A 22,070-nucleotide genomic window follows, 5' to 3' on the forward strand; every position below is an offset into this window, starting at 1 on the left:
GGCAGTGTCGGGGTGTGTGGTGGGCGGGGTGGGGGGGGGGGGGGGGGGGGGGGGGGGGGGGTGTTGAGCTGTTGATATAAGCCCCCCCTCCTCTGTTGAAAATAAGCATCACAGCAAATACACTCGCTCGGTAGTGCTGCTAGAATAAAATAAAAAAACTTCAAATTACCTCTGGCTTTGTCCTCCGTGAATAGTTTACTGGCTCTAAAGTGGCAGTTTATACTCTACGTGCCAAAAATGTCAATAAAACCGCCTTAATCGGTGGTCCAATCTGTAATAGCACCTGCTTATGGAAGCACAACACGCCCCTGCAGTCTATCTCCGCAGCCGCAATGTTTCCTCTCCTGTTAGCGCTACTACAGTCAGAAGCGCAGGTCAAAACGCAATTACGCATTGGCACAGGCGCACTTTGTTGAAACCACTTCCGGCCCTTTCTTTTCTGCTGGACGTTGATAAAAATCAGGGGGTCAACAAAGTGCACGCATTTGTTAAGGCTTCTGGACAAAACATTGAGCTTCTGAGAGATGGAAACAACACTTAGGTTTTCTTATTCTTTCTCGGCATGCAGGAAATATAGCCTCGGACCTTTATTTTGAACAATGTCTATAATAAGTGAACTGAATTGTGTGCACTTGAAGAGGCCGATCTGATTTTGATAAATATACAATTACATTTCTCTTACAAAATACAATAGCTGAATTCTGCAATTTACTTTAACAATTTTGCAGTTTATTTATTCCTAAATAATATGAAATCTCTTTACATTTAAATTATGTATTTTGTGTAAATTCATGTAAGTAGTTTACTTTATTTTGGTCAAATTAAAAGTTGTAAGAATACCAGCAAGCAGACAGGTTGGTTTTCGACTTACTATTTTCATCAATTTAATTAAGTTGAAATATATAATTCATAGTCTTTTGATTTTAATATTCTTGATGGTTCTTTCACCGTTTAGGTTGTGGGATTTCAGCTCGAGGCCTTCTTCTCTCTCTCTCTATGCCTCAACTAAGATGATTCATTTAGCCACAATCATATTAATTACACCATCATATTAATCTGTGCCGCAAACATTTTCGTGGAGCAAAATCAACAACGTTATAATTTTAAGCGAGAGCTGTATATCTTAAATTCATTGGCGGTAAGAAATAAAGTAAATATATCAACTCCCCATTAACGAATGAACATCATGCTGCTGCCTATTTTATTTTCAGATATCGAATAATATAATTACTCAACAACAGATTTTTAAGAGTAAAAAAAAACAATTCCACAGTGACGGGACACTTACCGACGCACTCGTTGGCCTCCCGCGCCGTGGCGCGCTGCCACGGCCGGTCGTAGTGGAAGGGCTTGCACCTGTCGCACTCCGGTCCCGCCGTGTTGTGCTTGCACTCGCACACCAGGTTCCCCTCTCTGTCCTTGACGCACTTCGACGCGTGCCCGTTGCACTTGCACCGTCCCCCGACCTGCAGGTCAGACACGGCGTAAAAGTAGGAGTCGCGGGCCAGCTCGGAGTCGTCCTCGTTCTCGTCTCCGAACGTGTGCAGCCGGCTGAAGATCACCTTGATGTCGGTGGCCGTCACCCAGTCCTGCAGCACAGGGGAGTTGTCGAAGTCGTGCGCCGACGGCCTGCCGTCCAGGGTGCTGAAGGCGATGAGCCCGCCCGTCAGAGGGTGCATGTCCGTGTGGGAGTCCGTGCAGATGGCCTCTTGCTCGTTCTGCTTGGTGATCGCGGCCTTGTTCTGCCTGTTGTACATTTTCTTGCACTGGGTCGAGTAGTACTGGAACGGCACCCACGTCTTTCCGTAGTCCATGGACTTGTAGATGGCCATCGACTCGGGTCGAGGCGAGCAGAACTGCAGGCTCACGTAGGTCACCTCGAACTTCTTGCCCAGCGACAGGGTGAGCGTGACGTTCTGCGGGAACTGCGCGTAGTTCTCCGACTGCCAGCACGTGAGGTTGTGCGGGTTGTTGAGGTCCGTCAGGTACGCGGGTGGATGGGACTTCTTGGGGTCCGCGGCGTCGCACGTGTGACAGTCCCTCGTCCGCTCCTCTTCCTTCTCGGCCACCACGCAGTACCTGGCGGCGGGGCCGCCGCAGGTGCTGGACACGCGCACGTCCTTGCCGAAAGCGGAGTTGACGAAGTCCGGGATGCACCTCCGAGGGTTGGCGTTCTCGTCGTAGCACGGGTCCGGCGGGGAGGACTGCGCGGCAAACATGCTCAGCCCGTACCCTCCGAAGACCCCCTCGGTCAGCGCCGTGACCGTCACCAAGGTGACCCAAACCTCCAAAATCCTTTGCATTGTAATCCGTGCACCGCAGGGGACCCGCGCGCTGAGATGTGATGGAGACAACAACAACAAAACAACCAGAGTTAATAACACTAGAATTAACAAGGATAAAGGCAGAATCCAGACAAGTATAAAACAGTTACGACAAATGATGCTCTGAGAGATTTGGGAAACTTGGACGCACTAGCGCAGCGTGTAACAAATTGAAATGTGAATGAAATATTCTTACGAGGCAGAGAAACCCAGGACACTGCCTCCAAATAAACCGCTCAGTCTGAAAGTGAAGCGCAACTCCTAAGAATGTGGAGAACAACCTATCCCGTTTACGCACGCCAAAAAAAAACTGCCGCTATAGTTCTTCAGCCTTTCACCTCCCCCCCACACCCTTCTTTGATATTCCCTAAATATAAATAAGAAATGGCAAAAGCCCAGCTGGCTCCGAGTGTCCCTCTGCCTGTCCTCTCAGTCACACCTCTGCCCACCTCTATCTCTGTCTGTCCCATTCCCCTCTCTGTTATAGCAGGGGGAAAGGGGTTCCCCTCGTCTGGAGGAGAGGAGTCGGAGCCTTTTTGAGTGTCTCTGCGGAGGGAGAGAGAGAGCGGCGACATCTTCCGGCGGGTTGTTGACACTACATGTTAAAAAAAAGGTACACTAGTCAACATTTTAGGCGACCAATACAGATAATTATGATGCAATGGAATCTTGTGATTTTTAAGTAGTGGCATTAAACGCGTGGCATCTGCATTGTGCAGCCAATAAATAGGTCACATTTCTGCAGAATGTGCAGGAGGAAGTCAAGGTGTTGCACAAACATCTTGTTGTATATCCAGAGAGGCAAGCTGTCAATCTGAACAAGGGGAAAGTAAATACTGTGAACCATTGACTGGCCCTTAAAAGTCATGAAGTCATTGTTATTTTCCATAATGATGTGGGCTGAACGTTTTTAACTGGTTTCAACCATTAATGTAAACTCTCATTTCAATTCAACCAACTGTGTGGGTATGAACAGTAGAAAAGCTGTTCTGAGCACACTGCCTGTGAAAATACACAAGCTTCGCTTTGCATTTGCACATTTACATATTTTGCCAGTTGTTGCCATCAGCGGTGATGAACGTCAGAGACAAACAAACACGAGGTGTCTGTGGAACAGACAATACGCCGAAACAGCAGCTCACTATAAACATCTGGGACATTTTGCATGAATACTAGTTTACTTCTAGCTTTTATTTTCTCAAAACAGAGTGAAATATTAAAACATAAACTGATAGCCTGCGCCATCAAATCCATGACCAGGTGTGTTGCTCTAAACAAACGAGGTATGTCATGTAAAAAGACTCCTCCCACGACACTAGTAGATTTGCTTACAGCATTTTAACCAGATTCATTCAGTTCCTGTTTTGCAGCACACGCTCTCTGACTCTGACTGTCGGAGGGTCTATTTTTGAGAAGCACCAACGCAGGAGGATGTGGTCTCTGTATTGTTTCCCCTCTGCTGCTGGTGTGTTGATCTGGGATTGATCTAAGACGCTAATAACTGCAGATATAGGTAAGATTTATGGCTCGTACTTCATCATTTTCAATCTCTTTTTGCGCCTCAACATGTTTACAGTACGTTCCATGTATCTGTATCGCATGTCTCATCCATGCTTGTCTCAGGTTGGCGGTATTTTGACCATTTCCTCTCTTTCTAGTATAGGAACACGCCTCTGTTGCACAACTTCCATCACATCTAACTGCAAAGTCATTCAAGCTCTGCAGATTTCCTGTTCCCCTTCTTTTAAAAGCTGCTGAAGGCTATTAACGGTGCATTCAGAATTACATCAAGTTTGTTCGGCTAAATATTTTAAAGATGGTCCTCCCTCCAATTGGGCAATTAAAGCAACACTCACATTTAAATCTTAATGTTTTAAGAGAACCAATGAGAGATGAGAGTTTGTATTGTGGCAGTATAGGCTTTGCATGGCTGAACAATATAGCCTGACAACATACAATGGTGTAACACCTGCTTCCTCAGTAAACAATTGATTGAATTGACCTGCTTACAAAAGCTGGATATGCAAGTAACCCTAGAGTACAGAGCTGCTCTCTGCGCTCCTACTGCAAATATGCTTGTCCTCATGCTTTAATATGCAGTATGTGAATATAATCATGTCATGCTTTGCAGTTCACAAGCTTGAACTTATTTTACTGTTAGACTGTCACAAAAACCTTGGCTGAATAGCATCACTTATAGCCTGTTATTAGATAACCCCAGCTAGTGTTTTTTGTAAGGTGAATTTAAGTTACTTCTGCAGTTTCAAATACAACAAATATGGTAAAAGAATATCCACATATGAGTCAGCTGGAACTGCTGAGCTCTAATGCTACATGTTTTGACAGCGAGCAAAAACTAGGAATTAGCTAACTAGCTAAACATTTCAAATTGTTAGCTCAAAGTACTGAATAAACAATTGAAATAGTTAGCTAAAATGAATAGACAACATTAAAGAGCTGAAATATATGGCTAAAAGTACTGGAGGAGCAGTTTAAATTGCTAGCTTGAAGTACTGGATAAAATAGTCGAAACAGTTAGCCTAAAATAATAGCTAAAACTGTTGAAACAGGTAAAAAGTAATGGACAAGATGTTGAAATAGAGAGCTAAAAGAAACGGCTAAAACGGTTGAAACAGTTAGGTTAGCCTTAAGTTTTGCCCAAACAGTTAAAATAGTTAACCTGAAGTAATAAATAAACCTGTTGAAGCAGTTAGTTAAATACTTAGCTTAATTAATGGATAAATGGTTGAAACATTCTTACAAATGCTAAACTTGACCAAAGCAACCCACCACTGACAGTAAATTGTAACAATGCCCACTTTAATATAGTTATTAGTGTTTATTAACCCAGTTGAAAATCAATATAAAGGGCTACTACTGCTCTACAATACAGTGCACACACTCTTCATTGAATATATTTCAACTAGTCAAGAAGCAGTTTCTCCCTCTGTCCCTTCTTAACGTTGCATCAGTGCTTCCCGGAAGGCCTTTTCCTGTTTTGACCGGCGCAGGTGACCCCCCAGTTTTCCAGTTGTGTCACTACACACATTATTCAACACTGGTCACAGCGACACATCGTTCCACAGCTGGGCACAATTGCAGCTTCCGTATGCACATCGACATCCTGGAAGTCGAATATACTTATGAGGAAAATATTTTTTTTCTCATCAACAGAGATATCTCATGGCAGTCTTATTTATTTATTTCTTTTTAAATGAATCACAATAGTCATTGAAACAGGCCTTGCCTCAATGAGACGTTATTGTTTCTCTGTGCGGTCAGTGTGGTTTTAGTTGTTTGTCTTCAAATGCGTATGAACCCTATAACCACAGTTGTCATTTCATTTATAGTAAGCAAATTTCCAGGAATGTGTGTCTTTTGCACGATTCTTTTACTTTGACTTTACAGACTTTACTATGAAACACCCACACTTGTGTCTTTGCTCGTTTAGAAGAGGAATAAGGATGAAATGGGAAGTTGTCCTTCGACAAGATTCATTTCCATCCTGCCTTGAGTCATATGGAATGTGGGTTTTTCAGCAGCTGATTTTAAGAATGAAGTAGAAATAGAGACGAAGAAGAAGAAGTTGTGGCTGCTGTTTTCGACCAGCTCATCTCCGGTCTGCTCACACAGTCTGTGACTCACCGCTTTCAGTAGGAAGTGGCACGCTGTATTTCATGTCCTGACGTCTCTGCTGTGGACATTTGTGTTTGGAACTCTGTTTGGTTGTCTCCGCGGAGGAACAATAATGATTATAAAGACTTGGCAACAGCAGTAACAGGAAGTTTGGACTAATTAAGAGACACAATATATTGGTTTACCGGAACACAATAATAGGGTGTGATTCTTGTTTTTACTTTGGGACTTCCCTGCTGGTTCATCTCCTGTGTTTTTCTGTGGATGTTGCGATGCCTCAGCAGAAGATGATGCCGAAAATGGAGCAGAGCTCGTGCACGGAGGATCGCATCCAGCATGTCCTTGAGCGCTGCCTCAGTGGCCTGGGCCTCGACACTCCTGACAAACAACTCTGGAACGGTGAGACCCGATCCCACACCTGCCTTTAGGGGCAACGCAAAACAAAATCAGTGCTGGAAATGTGACTTGACTTGGGTCATCAATTCACATCAGAAACATACAGCAGGCGAAAAGTACAGACGATATGTTAGATCCAATTTGTACATGAATAGTGTAAAAACCTTAACTAATATCACCTTTAAACTTCCCCAGTTGATTACTGGCTTTAAGACAATTATTTTTTGTACAGCTAGTTTTCTGAAAATGTAGTTTCAATTATCTAAATGATGCATTATCTTATGAGATATGTGCTAATTTGCATACGTTTCCAGAACAGAAATGTATAAATTGGGTAAAGACAGGATTTAAAATTATTGTTCCATTTTGTTGACATGTTAGAATCAAAGGTTTGGACTGAGGGGAATTTTTGGTATCTCTTTGTATCACTCTATAAATCAGAAAATACTCTTAACAGCCACAACATAAAAAATGTTGCATTATGTATACGTTTATAATGTTCTATAACAAGTGAAACTGGAAAGTTTGGTGTATGTTTGTGCTGCTGAAGCGGAGATTTCTGGCTCAGAGTCGGAGAAAAAACTATTGTATGTATGATGCTAGAGGTGAATCGTGTAAAAACATTAAACTCATAGATATCACCATGAAACTTCCCCAGGTGATTACTTACGTTAAGACAATAATTTTTTGTAGTACAAGTTTTCTAAAATTTCATGGAAAATATGCAAATGGGGCGTTATCTAATAATAACGTTTGGTGAATTTAGGATAAATCTACAAACGCAAATAGACAAAGTGTAGTAAAAAACATGTCAATGTGTATTTTGAATGTTTTCTTTCCATTAGTCCAATAGCCCAAAATCTCAAAATCGGTCAGTGCATGAAAACAAATATTTTTGCCTGTAGTTTCTCGCTTTAAATCTTTACAACACGCACCCTGGCGAACCCTTCAGGAACATACTGTCCTTATAGAGACAAACGGGAATTGAAAGTGGTGACACACAGAAGGAGGAGTGACAGACAGTATGGAGGAGTATCATGTTGAAAGACTTCATTCAGACCTTTGGCAACAAGGGACAGTAACGTAATCATTTAGTTTTCCTTCTCTGAATATTAGTCGTGAACATTTGCGTCTAAACAGCGTGTTTACTGCCTGTTGTTAGGATCAAACCTAAAAGGAGAAATAAGCATTCTGTGTTTCTGTCTTTCTGATCAGCTGGGCTGTGCATAAACCGCTGGTGTTTGGAGGAACTTGTGAAGAGAGATCCCCACAACTTCCTCATCCTTCTACAGAAAATACTGAGGAAAACAACAGAGGTCAAGAGCTGAAAAACATCATTCTTCCAAAGATGTTCAATGGGAAACGAGAAGTGACGGCGTGTTTTATCTCGTGATTTCTTTTCCTATCTTTTTTTACAGGTGCTCGAGCAGTGTCGGTATGAACTGGTGGTGCCCCTCACGCTCCTGTTCTCTTCCACCCTCCTCAAAGTGAGTGGGTGTCAGAAAAAAGCACAGACTCTTATTCCGTTTCTTATTTAACCTGGTTTACGTCTGGTTTCTCCTCAGGCTCCTCATGTGGCTCCGGACTGCGGCGTGCTGCAGGAGGCCTACCTGTTGTTCCACAGTTTCCTGGCCTGGCCGGAGCCTTGCAGCTCTGCCAGTAAACGCCTGCTGAAAATCATCCAGAAGGAGCTCAGAGCACCAGGTAGCGCTGACGCTCTCAATGCAGTTGCAAAGGAAATGGGCCCAACGTCACCTCGCTGTTTTCTGTCCAGTATCGAAAGTTTAAACTAGTGAATACTTCTACGTTAAAGGTTTTTGCATGTATATAGTCAGTCACCTTGATAACATGTCTGGTGGCGTTGATGGGGTGGTACTTCTGACAGGGCTGTGTTGGTACATTTGGGGGCATTCTTCATCTATCAGTGTGATCATAAGGGGGCAGTGTTTACCCACTAACTAATACTAAATACCGCTGTTGTACTTTTGTTTTAGGAATTTCATTTCAAAGACTGGTTCGGACCGAGCAGGGTATTTCCCCTGAGATTCACTGCCCCAAAACCATGTAAGTTCATAGCTATCGACAGCTATTAAAATAAGCTAAATATGGCTGTTATTTCCAAACATGTTAAAGAGGAAGTTGTCCCCAAAAATCAAAAAACACATAATTTTTCCTCTCATCTGTGGTGCTATTTATCCATATGGATTGTTTTGATGTGAGTTGCCTAGTTTGGGGGATATTGGCCGTATGTAATGGGATATAACTCCTATATAATGGGACTAGATGGTACTCTTAATAGCACTAAAGGCGAGAGGAAAAATATGTATTTTTCAGATTTTTGGGTGAACTCTTTAAACTTCCTCATTGCACTTCAAACTCAACAGCTTTTTTTAGGAGTGAACATTTGAATCTTGAGTGAGATCTCCTTGTATGTGACGGCGTATGTGTGCGTGTATCTTATCAGCACGGTGCTGTTGGTGAACCCAGATGAGCACGTCCCTCCAGAGGTCCAGTCCGTCTCAGAGCAGCTGAGCAGCACCCAGCACTCCAGCAGAGACGCCACCATCGTCCTCATTCTGCACAGCTTTCAGGCTGCTCTGGGCGCCAGCCGCGACCAGCGGGCGCTCCACACTGCCCTGCAGGTGACCGACCTTGGGATGCATGCTTCCTCTTTATTCTGTCTTTCTAGTTTCTCCCTAAAACAAACTGCCTGATGTTCCTCCAGACGAAGCGGCCCGAGGAGCTGGCACAGCTCGCGGAGGCAGTGACCGACTGCATGGAGACGGCAGCCTCTACGGAAGATCCCAGGACAGCTAGACAAGCTCTACTGCTCAGCATGGAGAGGCTCAGAGACAGCCTTGCTGTTCCTGCTCTTAATAATGGCTGCACAGATACTGGTAAGACCAATAATGTGAGCATGAGGTTGATGAATGTGGGATCTTTTCAAGATTGTTAGTGCTTCCTTAACCTGAATGTGACTTCCTCTCATTAGGGGCTGTTAAGACTTTCATGCTGCCCTTCCCCAAATGTCACACATGCTCCTGGGAAAACAACAACTTTGGTAATTAGTTGAGTTTGAACAACTCTCCTGCATTATTTAGCAGATATTTATCTTTAACTGCACAAACCTCTCTGCTCTCTCATCTCCTTTACATTCATGCAGATGTTTTGAACGACATTCTCTCCATCGAGTCCGACCTGGACTCACCTCCAGACTGTTTCCCTAAAACCGAAATGGATGAGGATGATAACATCGACACCAGTGTGGATGAGGAAGACGAGGCGGAGGGAGACAAAGTGGACCATGAGTTTCAGAGCAACCGGGTCTCCACCGCGTCCTCGTCCTCGAGGGACTCCGGCTACTCTCTCTCCTCCAGCTGTTCTGCGCTCTCCACGCCGTCTGCCTCATCAGGCGTGGAAAGTGATGTCAGCGTGGACACGACGCACGAGGACACAGTGGGAGGACCGGATAGCCAACCGAAGCTTAGAAAGAAACCCAAAAAGAAGTCCAGATCCATCCTAGGCGTAGAGCGCATCTCCATGTTTTTCAATGCCCCCCGCAGCCCAAGCATTTGCCGCCGGGTCCAGAGTTTGGGCCACCGTGGTGATTCTACCAAAGACGTTCAAAGAGAGTTTAAAAACTCCAGGTCCCTGTCCAGACAAGTCCACCCTCTAGACAAGGATCCCCTGTCCCCCCGGAAGCACATGTGCGTCCGCAGGAGGCCCATCCTGAGCTGGGACGACTTCGATGCGGTGGAGGTGCCCACGCTGGTCAAAGTGGTGGTGTTTGGAGGTGACAAAGAAGCTGGCAGGCTGGCCAGGGCGTACAGCGACCTGCAGCAGAAAGAGAGTAAATGTCCCCGACTCACCAAGACATGCAAGCTGCAGTTTTACTTTGTTCCAACCAAAAGGAGAACTACGGGAAGCACGGGAGGAGGACACACACCAACCGAAGGGCCGATAGGAAGTTCAACCAGAGCTGCTGCCTCTGTGGTGAGAACATCTGTCTCTGCCGCTTACACCTGTATGTGTGTGTGCATATACATATATATATATATATATATTTACAATTTCTATGCATTCATAGATGCAGTACAACTTTCTAATAAAGCAGCCTTTGTAATGGCTTTATCAGGTTTTATCGGTCAGTTATAAAGCATTCATTAAAGCAACATTTAGGTTGCAAGAAATTGAAAAAAATCCCTGGCTGGTGAGTCATTAATAGAGTAATTAATGAAGGGTAAGCCATCATATTTGCTGCAATAAGTCAGCATTACCACCTTTTATTCTTTCATTCTGACAGGAGTCTAACGGCAGTGTGCTGGAGGACAGCACCAATGACATAGCCCAGATGTTGGGCATGATGGACCCCTGGTACGAGCAGAACGTCCTCAGTCTGCTCAGCCTGTCCTCTGACGTCCTTTGTCAGGTACCTCCCACAGTGGCACCTTTTGTCTGGTCCATGCGTCACATAATGAGTCAAGAGAGCAGCTCACGTAACAACAGCTTTTGGACCACTGTGAGGTTTATTGTAATAATATGAGATTCAGTCCCCCTACTAGCCCGAATAAGTTCCGTACAGTCCCATAAAGTGGAACGTTGGTGAGTTATTAACAAAGAATCATCTCCAATGCCAAAATACATCTATATTTAAATACAATACGATTGACACAAGAAAGCCCTTGACCTTATTCTGTTGTTGTAGCAAGAGACACACTAGTATGATTCTATTCGCCCGAAGACACTTGATTAGACTAATGATGATTAATTATTATGTTGAAATCTAACCGCACACAAAGGTGATATTTTACCACTTCAGGATTGTCTTCACCTTGTCTGAAAGCCACACGTGTGTTCTCTATGAGCCAGACTGCCTGTAAGGACGGCGATGAGTCAGTGAGCAGCGTGGAGACTCTCCCCCTGCTGGCTGACCTGGTGCTTTATTACTGTCGACATGCAGACCAGCCGGTTCTGGTGCAGCTCTACCAGGCTGAGGTGAGAAGAGCACGCACACACACACACAGACAAACACACACACACACACACACACCTGATTTTTTGTTTTTGTTTTCTTCCCCTACACAGTTGACCCTGGCTGGAGGAGAGAAGAGAAGGGAAGTGTTTATTCACTCTCTGGAGCTCGGGCACACTGCTGGAACCAGAGCGGTTAAGGCCATGGGTGAGTCACACTCTGACAGATACACTCAGACAACCACAACAGCATAAAGACACGTGTGCGCGCACACACACACACACACACACACACACACACACACACACACACACACACACACACACACATAGTCTAATGTGTCTTTTCGTAGGTTCTGCCAGCAAAAGGTTTGGGATTGATGAAGAACGGGAGGCTGTCCCTTTAACACTCAGCGTTGCCTACAACAAGGTATGCTTCCTGCTTTGACTCCCACAGAACACAGACAATAACGCAGCATGAGCTATTTGTACACACTTCTCGTCTACACCCGCCTACAGGTGGCTGTTAGCGGGAGGAGTCAGTGGATCCAGACGGAGGTGGTTTGCACATCGATAAATCTTTACAAAGCCTGCTGGAAACCGGAGCAGCTAGGTGTGTGACAGGGAAAGTCAAGGCTTTTAACTGTGTGCCAGCAATTGATTTATTTTTTGTCTAAGCACGTTGAATCTTGTCTGTCCAGATACAAGAATAGAAAGTCTGCAGCTGACAATGACAGAAGTGCTGAAGAGGCAGAGCTCCAAGTCGAAAAAGGGCTACAACCAGGTGAAGGGTTGAAATCAAACATTAAACATAGTCTCATGCACACTCTCCCTTCGGAACGCAGTCTCCTCACACTTCCTCTCCCTCCCTCCCCTCCCCCTCCCTCCCTCCCCCTGGCAGCACATCTCCATATCAGAGGTGAAGGTGGACAAGGTGCAGGTGGACGGTGGAGAGGACGGGACAACTTTCGCCGTGTGTCTGGATCAGGACGAGAAGAAGTTCATCCAAAGTGTCACCAGGTACAAGTGCATCATCACTGAGTATCACATCATCAAACCTTTACTTGAGTAAAAGATCCAACACGACAATGTGAAGATACCCCCTTACAATGAATGTCCTAAATTCAAACTCCTACTCAAAGCAATAGTTTGATATTTTTGGAACTATTAGGGCTGTCGCGGAATCATTATCAGAGTTGACATTAACATTATCAGCATCATCACTGCTGTCTTTCCTTCAATCCAAATAAATGTGGTGAAGTAAATGTATAAACTGACATAATACATATTTGAATGTACTTAATAACTTCCCGTTACTGCGTTTCCCCTAAAGTTAGAGTCACAGCACGTGCATGCACTTATCAGACCCACATGCAGTGATGCTGTCTCTTCTCTTCTGCAGGTGCGAGGTGTCTCTGTGCTGTAAACCAGGAAGCAGTTCAGACTGGAGGTCCTACAAGCCCTCACCTGGCCAAGTCCAGCCCCTGCACCCGTCCTACTGCTCCCTGCTCTGCCTCCCCGTCACCTCTTTCTCGGCCTCGTATCCCTGACACACTTTGTACCGCGCTGAACGAATCCCGGCTTGTTTGAACCAAAGCAACGCGGGACGCAGACTTTACATACTGAATAGATAGTGAACAAGGTGCAGAGAACAAACAGAACTTGTAATAAGGGTGACATGTATTTCCCTACATATGTAAATGTATATCAGGTTTATCCTGTAGCTGATGTCAAGGTGTGCCACATTTTGATGGATGGAGTGTGTGACTGTTTTTTTTCTTATCTTCCCTAGCAGGGTTTACATCACTCATCTGCTGCCAGTAGCATAAAACGAATTCCATGATTACTACTGTGTACGTTCTGTTGATGACAGAGTCAAATACTTTTAAAAAAAGTGTAAAATAATCTATTTATTTTTGAAGTGATAGTGATGAAAACATGTTGTTTTTTGTTGTTGTACTTTTTACATTTTTTTTCAGAAAATAGGTTTATATCACACAACTAATAAAATCACACTTCAGTCTCTTCTGTTTATTCTTTGTTTTCCCGGTTAAGACACTTCCTCCTATGAGTCACTCACACCCGGTCTCACTCACACTGTAACAACTACATGCCATTGATAACTTCCCCCAAAGATTGCAGCAGCGGAGAACATTTAACAGAACATTAAATCTGTTGAAAAGGTGAATACGGCAGACTGTCTTTCAGTGTTCCATCTTGTTGGGAGCACACGGTGCTGAAATCACAGCTATCCTGAGACCCTGAAGAGCAGAATGATGGTTGACCGTACCAGTAAGTGTTTTCTTTTTGTCAAAATGACTGTGAGCCAAACTTGTTTAACTGGTTAACACTTGGTGTAGTAGAATGTGTTTATTAAAACAATAACATGTATGATCTTCATTTCTAGCTAGCGTAGCTCTCTCCACTGTGGAGTCCAGCGTGTACAAAACCGTCCAGGCTCTTCTGAAAGAGATGAGCGGCCAAAGCGCGGGGAGAAAGGTAGCTATAACTGAGGGAATATGAGGCACTTAAAGGCAAATATAAACTATATGTACACTACATATCCTACAATATAAAGCAAACTACTCTGGTTCTGCAGGTCTGATACGATGGAGTCTTTATAAGAAGCTGGAAGCGCTTGTTACAGTTGGAAACATGCAGATTAAGACAAAACGAGTATAACAGCACAGACAAACAGACAGATTGTGCATTATCAGTAGTTTTTTCTGTCTTGTTGTTTTGCTATTTCTGTACTTACCTTTCCAGTCAGGTGTCATGATTCCTACCAGTGTTTACCAGACGGTGTATGAGTGCATGATGAAACTGCTGATATTACCGTCTCCTTACTCTGCTGTGGCCCTGAGCACTCTGAGGAGCATCAAGATGGAAATGACCACACCAGGTATCATGCATCAATGCACACGTGTACAGAAAGCTGAAAACGACCACAGACAACACTCTTAATACAAATGTGTTGATGGCTGGCCCAATGTTTGTGTTATTACCTACTGTATATAAGGTTATTACCAAGCAGACACATTGAACACACACACCATCTGTTAAACCATTGACCAATCACATCGCTACTACAACATCTCTACTCACGCTTAACTTGTGTTAAAACTGGCGCTACTGTGGCTGGGCCGTCTTTCAATCAGAGGATCGGCGGTTCAATCCCCGGCTCCGGCTCTGCTAGTCGCATGGCCACTTAACCCCAAAATTGCTCCTGTAGCTGTGCCTACGGTGTAGAAGCGTGATAGACTCTGAATTGTAAGTCGCTTTGGATAAAAGCGTCTGCTAAATGACTGTAATGTAAAAAACTCTCAACACTGTCGTGTTAAAAGTAACACAACATGCGTGGTCCTTGTATAGACACATTAGTGTGTTGGGAATTCACACAACTTGTGTTGAGCTATTAACACATCTGATTTAGTATGATGCAAAATAAAAAAAACTCTTGACAGACTAATCCTTCCATCATCAGGCTCCTTAGAGAGAGAGCAAAACTTGAAGAATGAGCTTTTCACCTTGCAGGAAAAGTGAGTATGTCGTTTGAATGTCAATCAACTTGTCTCAAAAGTTTAACACTGGCTAAACTGTTCCTTCCCTGTTGGCTGATTTCCTCCAGGGTGTTTGTGCTTGCTGACCCAGCTGTGTTTTCTGCTCCACTGGAAGCAGCAGTGAGAACACACTTGGAGGCGTCCAGCTTTCTCAGGGACACGTCAACTTTGAAGAGAAATATGGTGCTGCATGCGCTGCAGACGGGACTGGGGACGACCTGCCAAAGCTCCAGGTTGGCTCAGGCTCTGGAGGTAAGCAAGTTTATGAAGATGTTTTGGTCAAAGTAAGAAGGATATTTTTTTTAGCCATGCTAGAAGTGATGGTTATAGGGATGGTAATGCCAGTCATTTGATTGAACAGCTCACATATCTCAACATCTATTTTTCAAACTGCCATTAAAATGCTGTATTCATGGTCCCCAGAAGAATGAACTGGACACTTTGGTGATCCCCTTACTTTACATTTCATCTAACACCACCAGCATGTCAAAATGTTCACTTATCTTGATAAATATCTCAACATCTCCGTGATCGATTTGCACAAACCTTTGTAAAGACATTCATGGTTCCCAGAGGATGGATCCTATTGGCTTTAGTGATCCCCTGGCTCACTCAGCCTCAGTTGCACTTGAGTGTCAATTAGCAGAAAGCTAGTGCAATACCAAAAAGCATGCTAACACGCTAAACTAAGACAGTGAACATGGTAAACATTATACCTGCTGAACATTAGGATGTTAGCATTGTCACTGTGAGCACTTTGCCATGCTAGTGTTAGCATTTATGTCAAAGCACTGCTGTGCAGTCTCACAGCTAGCACGGCTGTAGACTCTTGCTGATAGATGCTTGCATGGGGAAAATTTCTCACTGAACTACATAAAAAAATCATATATTTATCTGTACCAATATTTCTCATTGTTTTTCTTTTTAATCAGACTGTGTCTTTTGTGTAATTTAGGCTTTAGGGGAACATATGGTGAAGACGTATTTCCAGGAAGTGGTTCTAGCCGTGGAGAAGAGTGTGAAGCATGGTGCAGGTGGTCGTGCAAACTATGTGAACAGACTACAACACATATACAGAGACATCTTGACTGCCTCTAAAGAAGGTGTGTATTATTTGCTCTGCTGTTGGAGCACCCATTGGTATTAGAGATCGTGACAGGGTTGCCGTGTTAACCCTCACCCTGTTTTCTCAGAACAAACCGAGCTCAATCACAGTTCTGTGTTCAGCACTGCAATGCTTTATCCTAAGATCAACTTCCACTTGTGGAAAGACGAAGAGGATCTATGTGAGTCGAACAGACAAACAAAAGTTTCTACTTTGACTAACTCCAGTATGTGTTTTGATGACCCGCTCCAGCTGTGATGTGGTGGAGGAGGTGTTTGTGGCCCACCTGGAGGTCGACATCCCAGAGTTCAGACACCTTAAAAAAAAATCCACAAGTATGTTTTTGAATCTCTTTCTGTGCGTGTGTGTGTGCGAGTGTGTGCGTGTGTGTGTGTATAGATACTGCCATGACTGTGCAAACATTATATGGTTAAAGCGAGATGTCTTTGACAGAGGAGCCCGGTGTACGCCGAAAGAAGTCGACAGTGGCAGTCTTTGGGTCGGTCATCTCAGTCAGTTACACAGAGGTACATTCCTAACTATTATCAGCCACTATGAATACTTTCTATTTAGTATTTGCATCAACAGCAGGATATGAAAATCCGCAACAGATCTCTTTAAGCAAACGACAAGTTGCAAAGGGAGAAGCACCCATGACGTGTGGCGTGGTGATTACATCAGAGCCGGCAGCTGTAACATCAGGTTAACCTTTTGCATTTATATTCATAGCTCACAGATTTATGTCAATGAAAGTCATGCAATGAATAATCCATTGTCACTCTGTGTAGGCAAAGATCACCTTACTGTCGAGTTTCACAGTGTGAACCCAGGAAACAACACAGTAAGAAGTTAATCACTTTTTCTTAGGAACATATATAGATATTATTACAAGTTTCAGTCATATTTATATTGTAAGTGAACATTTAAAGCAGCTTTCTAAACCTGTTCTGTTTTGATTATAGACAATCCAAACCCAGAACATCAGCATCAAGGCGCTGCAGCATCGAACCCTCTCTGTGTGTCTGGACAAGGACTCCCGCAGTACGTACACTGATGTTCAAAGGTCATCTACAACGCCGCAGCATTTCTGTTTTACGTTATCTCTGCACCTTATACAGATTGAAAGTGGTACAATGTAATGTCATTCCTCTCTACAGGGTAGTAATTTCTCCGTGCTTGAAACCAGGATGCAGCATCGGGTCCAGTTCCGACCAAGAGCTGCTGTTCAGTAAATATCTAGACAAAGTCCTGTACCTGCCAATCAACACCTTCACTGGTGTGACCCCCTGAGAGATGCGAGCTGTCTACTTCAGGTGTGCAGATAATGCATGCTGCTGTATATAATGCTCTATGAAAACCAAAGTGTGTTTCAAAATCTAAGTTTATCAAATGTTTTTATACTTGTAAACTAGTTATAATACTAGAACAAAACACATCCTTAAAGGTGCTTAATACAAAATTTGGAGTATATCTGTTGCCTCCACACGGCTCTCAACATGGCGACGGCTGAGTCGGCGGCTAGCAGCTAACGGTGCTGACAGCGCTAACAGTGCAAACAACGACAACAGAGCCAACAGTGTTTAGTTGAAGGGGAACCAGAGGGTGGGTGCTTCTCTTTTACTCCACTACATTTATTTCACAAATAGTTACTTTTCAGATTAAGTTTTTACTTGTAAAATAAATGATACGGTTGATAAAACACGATGCACTAAACTAAACTAAAGAGTACAGTTGTTCAAATTATAACCTTGAGAACACTAAAAATGCATCTGTATAATCATAATATTTCAATAATATACACTATACACAGAACAGTATATTTTGCTGTTAACACATCCGTACTTTCACTCAAGTAAAATATCTTTATACTTCACCCACCACTGATTAAATCATTGGAAGTCATGCATGCATTGTTGAAGCCTGTGTGTTTGGAAGCTGTATTATTATGTGTTTTATTACACAGCCTGTAGTAATTAGGGGAATGAATTTGCTGAGTTCATTAAAATCACACATTTGCTGTTACAAGTTCTCTGTTTGAAACGAGGAAACGCATATAAGGATGAAGACGATGTGTGCTGAATTTGAAAACGTGGTGAATATACTATCTATCGACTGAATAAGTGGCTTTTATTTGCACATGGGAAAGTTGTTGACATGAATGTGCTCTTTTCTCTCACACCTGGAAATGCACCACGCTGCACGTCTTCTCTTTTTTAGATTGTGTTCCAGTGCGCGCGCTCGCTCTCTCTCTCTCTCTCTCTCTCTCTCTCTCTCTCTGCGGTGCACAGAGGCATCCGCACCGTTAGGGGGCGCTGTGGTCGCGCGACTGGCTCTCCAGGTGTAAACTCGCACACAGTTGAGTGCGCTCACCGTCCAGAAGGTAACAGGTGTCCGCTGCTCAAAACACAAAAGAGACCAAAACGTGGATCTAATGCCGGAGTTTGAGGTGGAAGGTGACCGGTAGAAAAGTTTTGGAGAAGCCAACAAAGGGGCAGAGTTCAAAAGGTAAATTAGTTTGTACAAAGTTGATGTGACGTGGACTCCACATCGTCATACGCTGCAGGGAACAGTTGCATTTTGTAGCAGGTGTTAACGTATGCGCCGCCTTGTTCCTTGTTTTCTCTGCATGTTTCCGCATTTTAAAGTTAAGAATATTCATTGGACTTTTGGGAAACATACAACTTAATGCATTTATTATATTATATATGTATTTTAATTAGTACTGTATTGTGTCTATAATAAAATGAAATGTAATAATTACATTTCATTTTCAATCTATGCAATAACTTATCATTTGTTTTGAAAAAAACAATAGACTGAACTAGGATGACTGTGGTTTGGGTTTTGGGAATATCTGTATCCTCAGTCTTTGTTCATTGGCTCTTTCATGCTTTCACTTTTTTAAGTGCAGATAGCTCCAAAGTGCATCGTGTAACTGCAGCTACTCTGACAATCCGTTCAATTCTCAAGCAAAAATAGTGAAAAAGTGCCAAACCTTTTATGAAAAATGAAGATGTGCTGCATCTCTGTGTCACACAGCGTTGTGAATTAAACATGTTCTTGGTTTTGACATCTGAAGGCGTCGCCTGTAGGAATCTGGGAAGTCATTTCATAGACGGATCGATTCAATGAAAAATAATTAACAGGTTTATTGATGAAGACAATAATTGTAGCCCTAGAAAGAACATTTATTGATAGAAAACAAATTGCATTTAAGGCCAAGTATTGATTACTCTGATGTGCTGTGTTTCCTGTATTCTGTCTCTCCGTCTCCCAGTTTAAACCCACCAGGGGCTCCATGTGAAACCCACCAAGTGAGACCGTGAGCCTCCGACCATGAAGAGGACCAAGCAGATCGACATCCGGCGGGCCCTCGCTCTGGCCAGCGCCTTCAACTTCCTGTGCTCGTGCGCCAGAGCCTGCCTGCTCCCCTTCCTCACCCTGTACTTCCGACAGCTGGGTCTGTCCCCCGCGATGACGGGCGTCGTCATGGGCACCAAGCACCTCGTGTCGCTGGTGTGGAGCCCCGTGGCGAACCTGCTCTCCAAGCACTACGACAAGAGGCGCGTGGTGATAAACGGCTCTCTCGTGTGCTCGGCAGCGGCGGCTCTGGTCCTGCTGCTCGTCCTGCCGACGGACGTGCGCCCGCAGGCCGGCAGCTGTAACGTGTCTGATCCGCGTGGCGGGCCGACCCAAAGTCTGGGTGGAGACCTGCTCGGGAGCAGCGTTGCACCCTCCGTACCCTCAGCTAGAACTCACACCAACACGGCTCCCGTCTCCCAGTCCGGGGTCACTTCAACTGCGAAGACACTTTCCGATACTAAAACCGCACTTCATCATCATCATCATTCTCATCATAATCATTCCCATCCTCAGCTGCCAGCATTGAATGCATCAGTGGTGGTCAACGACAGTGCTGGAGAACCGGAGGTCGGCGGCTCCTTTATGCAGCACCCCACCACCTCTTCGGCAGCTCCAGTGAGGAGTAAGAGGTCAAAGTACAGCTCGGGGTCAGAAGAGCAGCTTGGAGAAAGGAAGACGGAGGAAAAGACGGGGGAAAAGGAGAGGCGTTTTGACTTTCTGGGCAGCCTGAAGGCGATGGACCCTCAACACTGGCTCTTCTTCCTGACACTCATCATCGTGTTGGTGTGGGAGTGCGCGTCAGCCCCTCTGGAGTGGACCGCAGACGACGGCCTGTATGAGTATCTGGACTCCGCCGATGCCTCAGACCGCTACGGCAGCACCGGGGTGTGGGGTCTGCTCGGGGCGGCGTGTGGGGTCGGGGGAGCGGGCTTGCTGGTTAGCAGGCTGAGCTGCCTCGTAGCTGGCGGGGTCTCCAGGAGCGCGGTGCACTTCTACTGCTACGCCGCCCTGGCAGCCGCGGCCCTCCCTGTGGCTGCGTACCTCCCCCTCTACCTGAACAAAAAGCGAGACCGGGCCAACGGGCTCCTCAAGGCCGTGCGGCTGGTGCACGGCTCCCCCCGCGCACTGCTCTGCGCCATCACCGCCCTGCTTGCCGGGGTGGCGGGGTCCGCCGTGGACAACTTCCTCCTGTGGCAGATGCAGGACCACGGGAGCAACGAGCTGCACATGGGGATGTCTCTAGCCGTCGCCCATGTCTCGCAGGCCGTCTTCCCTCTGCTGGCCGGCCGGTTTTCCAAACTCCCCAGCTCGGGACAGGTGCTCGTCGTTGCAGCCGCGAGTCTCGGCTTGCAGTGCTTCTATTACTCCTTCCTCTGGGGGCCGTGGGCCGCGGCGCCCGCCCAGGTGTTGAGCTGCTTCAGCGGCGGGGCCCTCTGGTGGGCCGTGAGGGTCCAGTGCGAGGATGTGGCCCCGCCGGGGGCCGAGAGGAGCGTGAGGAGGGTCTACGTTGCACTCTCTCTGCAGCTGGGAAACGGGCTGGGGAGCTTCGCCGGAGGCTTCGTGGCCCAGAGGTTCGGGCTCACGTGGCTGTTCAGAGGAGCGGCGGTGGGCCTGATGGCGTGGTGCGCGTGCCTGCCTCTGCTCCAGTGGAGTGCCCCCCGCCAGCGCAGGATCAACTACTCTCGGCTTTTGGCGGCGGATGCGAGCGAAGCCAGCGACTCCGAGTCTGACCAGGAGAGAGACTGGCTGGAAAGAGCGATGGATGACGACAGAAGCCGCAGCAGCAACAACAACTATGGACGGAGGATAAACCATTAACCTCTGCAGTGTGAGAGTAAAGGACGCTTCAGAGAGTGCAGTAGCCTACATAGAATGCATTTACATAGAATAATTTCTATCAGTGTGGAAATAATATATTCATGATATATTTAACTCTCATCAGTGCTCATAAGATTCATCAGCTGTTCTGATGGACTCGAGGATTCATCTCTGTGCCACCTGAGCCTTCACAAATGAACGTTACCATGAGCGATTTAGTTTATTCTAAAGCAAACAAAGAAGCAGAATGAAGGGCGGGCAGAAGGACTCAACAGAAACACTGAGCCTCTTTCTGTTGAGTGTAAACACCAGAGGTGTGCACAAGGTGAGGCTGGACTAGGATGGCCTCCTGTTCCACCACACCCACACAGTCTGTTTATCTACAGCTAAAGTCTCTGTCGTCCTCCACTGTGGGGGGGGGGGTTTGGACTCTGTTTGGACTCTGTGTGAACTGATGATACTATTAACCAAGGGTTGTTTAACTGCAGGGAGCTCAGCACATTAAAACTGTGTCGTAAGATTCTGGTGTCATGAAGCTGTGACGTGTTCGTCTAATCTGCATTTCCAAAGTGAGTTTATTTTTCTGACGCGTTGTCTCAAGTTAAAAAAAAATGCAAAATGTGAATTAAATGTGTCGTTTTCTTTCCTCCACAGAGCTTCTGTATGTCTCTGTTGTATTTGAAAGTCTTCAACCTGTTAGTGAAGAGTAGCATCTGTGACTCCAGCATTAGCTCCTCTCCAGTAGTTGAAATAAATAGATACTCTTCATGGTTGATCCGAATCATGTGATTCCAGAGAAATACCTGCAGACTCATTGCCCCCCCCCCCCCCCATCGTCCTGGTGAAAGGCAGCTCCATTCTCCTGTGGACAGTGTGGTTGTAGAGCGGTTAGAGAGC

General features: G+C 45.2%; 4 protein-coding genes across 7 annotated transcripts in view; 3 read left to right on the plus strand and 1 right to left on the minus strand.

The window, feature by feature from the left end:
• ntn1b (netrin 1b) overlaps positions 1 to 2,793 on the minus strand; it is a 41,876-nt gene extending 39,083 nt beyond the window's left edge. The window contains exons 1-2 of the mRNA XM_031870935.1: positions 2,521 to 2,793; positions 1,289 to 2,334 (exon numbers count right to left, since the gene is read on the minus strand). Of these exons, the coding sequence (XP_031726795.1) occupies positions 1,289 to 2,303 (1,015 nt within the window). The 5' untranslated portion in view covers positions 2,304 to 2,334; positions 2,521 to 2,793. The remainder of the gene's footprint in view (positions 1 to 1,288; positions 2,335 to 2,520) is intronic.
• A 910-nt stretch (positions 2,794 to 3,703) lies between these two features.
• LOC116396401 (phosphoinositide 3-kinase regulatory subunit 5-like) lies at positions 3,704 to 13,350 on the plus strand. Of its 3 annotated transcripts, none has more exons than XM_031870995.1 (18): positions 3,704 to 3,837; positions 6,242 to 6,359; positions 7,572 to 7,672; positions 7,775 to 7,843; positions 7,922 to 8,060; positions 8,351 to 8,420; positions 8,821 to 8,998; positions 9,082 to 9,253; positions 9,349 to 9,417; positions 9,520 to 10,349; positions 10,660 to 10,785; positions 11,226 to 11,351; positions 11,442 to 11,535; positions 11,681 to 11,757; positions 11,847 to 11,940; positions 12,029 to 12,111; positions 12,229 to 12,347; positions 12,730 to 13,350. In XM_031870995.1, exons 2-18 carry the CDS (start codon positions 6,248 to 6,250, stop codon positions 12,875 to 12,877), a joined length of 2,607 nt encoding a protein of 868 aa, XP_031726855.1. In that variant the 5' UTR covers positions 3,704 to 3,837; positions 6,242 to 6,247; the 3' UTR covers positions 12,878 to 13,350. The 3 variants fall into 3 exon arrangements, with proteins under 3 accessions (XP_031726855.1, XP_031726854.1, XP_031726853.1); XM_031870994.1 differs by having other exon boundaries at positions 6,245 to 6,359; XM_031870993.1 differs by lacking the exon at positions 3,704 to 3,837 and having other exon boundaries at positions 6,098 to 6,359.
• Positions 13,351 to 13,430: 80 nt separating this feature from the next.
• LOC116396296 (phosphoinositide 3-kinase regulatory subunit 6) lies at positions 13,431 to 18,194 on the plus strand. The gene is given in 13 exon segments (XM_075447390.1): positions 13,431 to 13,619; positions 13,735 to 13,826; positions 13,896 to 14,229; positions 14,812 to 14,866; positions 14,956 to 15,139; positions 15,843 to 15,990; positions 16,081 to 16,235; positions 16,237 to 16,327; positions 16,446 to 16,519; positions 16,604 to 16,694; positions 16,781 to 16,833; positions 16,955 to 17,055; positions 17,150 to 18,194. Coding segments are annotated over 13 exon segments (1,527 nt in total). The 5' UTR covers positions 13,431 to 13,603; the 3' UTR covers positions 17,283 to 18,194.
• On the plus strand, positions 17,232 to 21,918 carry mfsd6l (major facilitator superfamily domain containing 6-like). Of its 2 annotated transcripts, none has more exons than XM_031870998.1 (2): positions 17,232 to 17,305; positions 19,270 to 21,918. In XM_031870998.1, the coding sequence occupies exon 2, from the start codon at positions 19,329 to 19,331 to the stop codon at positions 21,171 to 21,173; it is 1,845 nt and encodes a 614-aa protein (XP_031726858.1). In that variant the 5' UTR covers positions 17,232 to 17,305; positions 19,270 to 19,328; the 3' UTR covers positions 21,174 to 21,918. The 2 variants fall into 2 exon arrangements, with proteins under 2 accessions (XP_031726858.1, XP_031726857.1); XM_031870997.1 differs by lacking the exon at positions 17,232 to 17,305 and adding an exon at positions 18,348 to 18,497.
• Positions 21,919 to 22,070: the final 152 nt, after the last annotated feature.

Source organism: Anarrhichthys ocellatus, unplaced genomic scaffold (assembly GCF_004355925.1).
Source record: "Anarrhichthys ocellatus isolate YVR2014 unplaced genomic scaffold, GSC_Weel_1.0 scaffold55, whole genome shotgun sequence".
NCBI classification, from domain to species: domain Eukaryota; kingdom Metazoa; phylum Chordata; class Actinopteri; order Perciformes; family Anarhichadidae; genus Anarrhichthys; species Anarrhichthys ocellatus.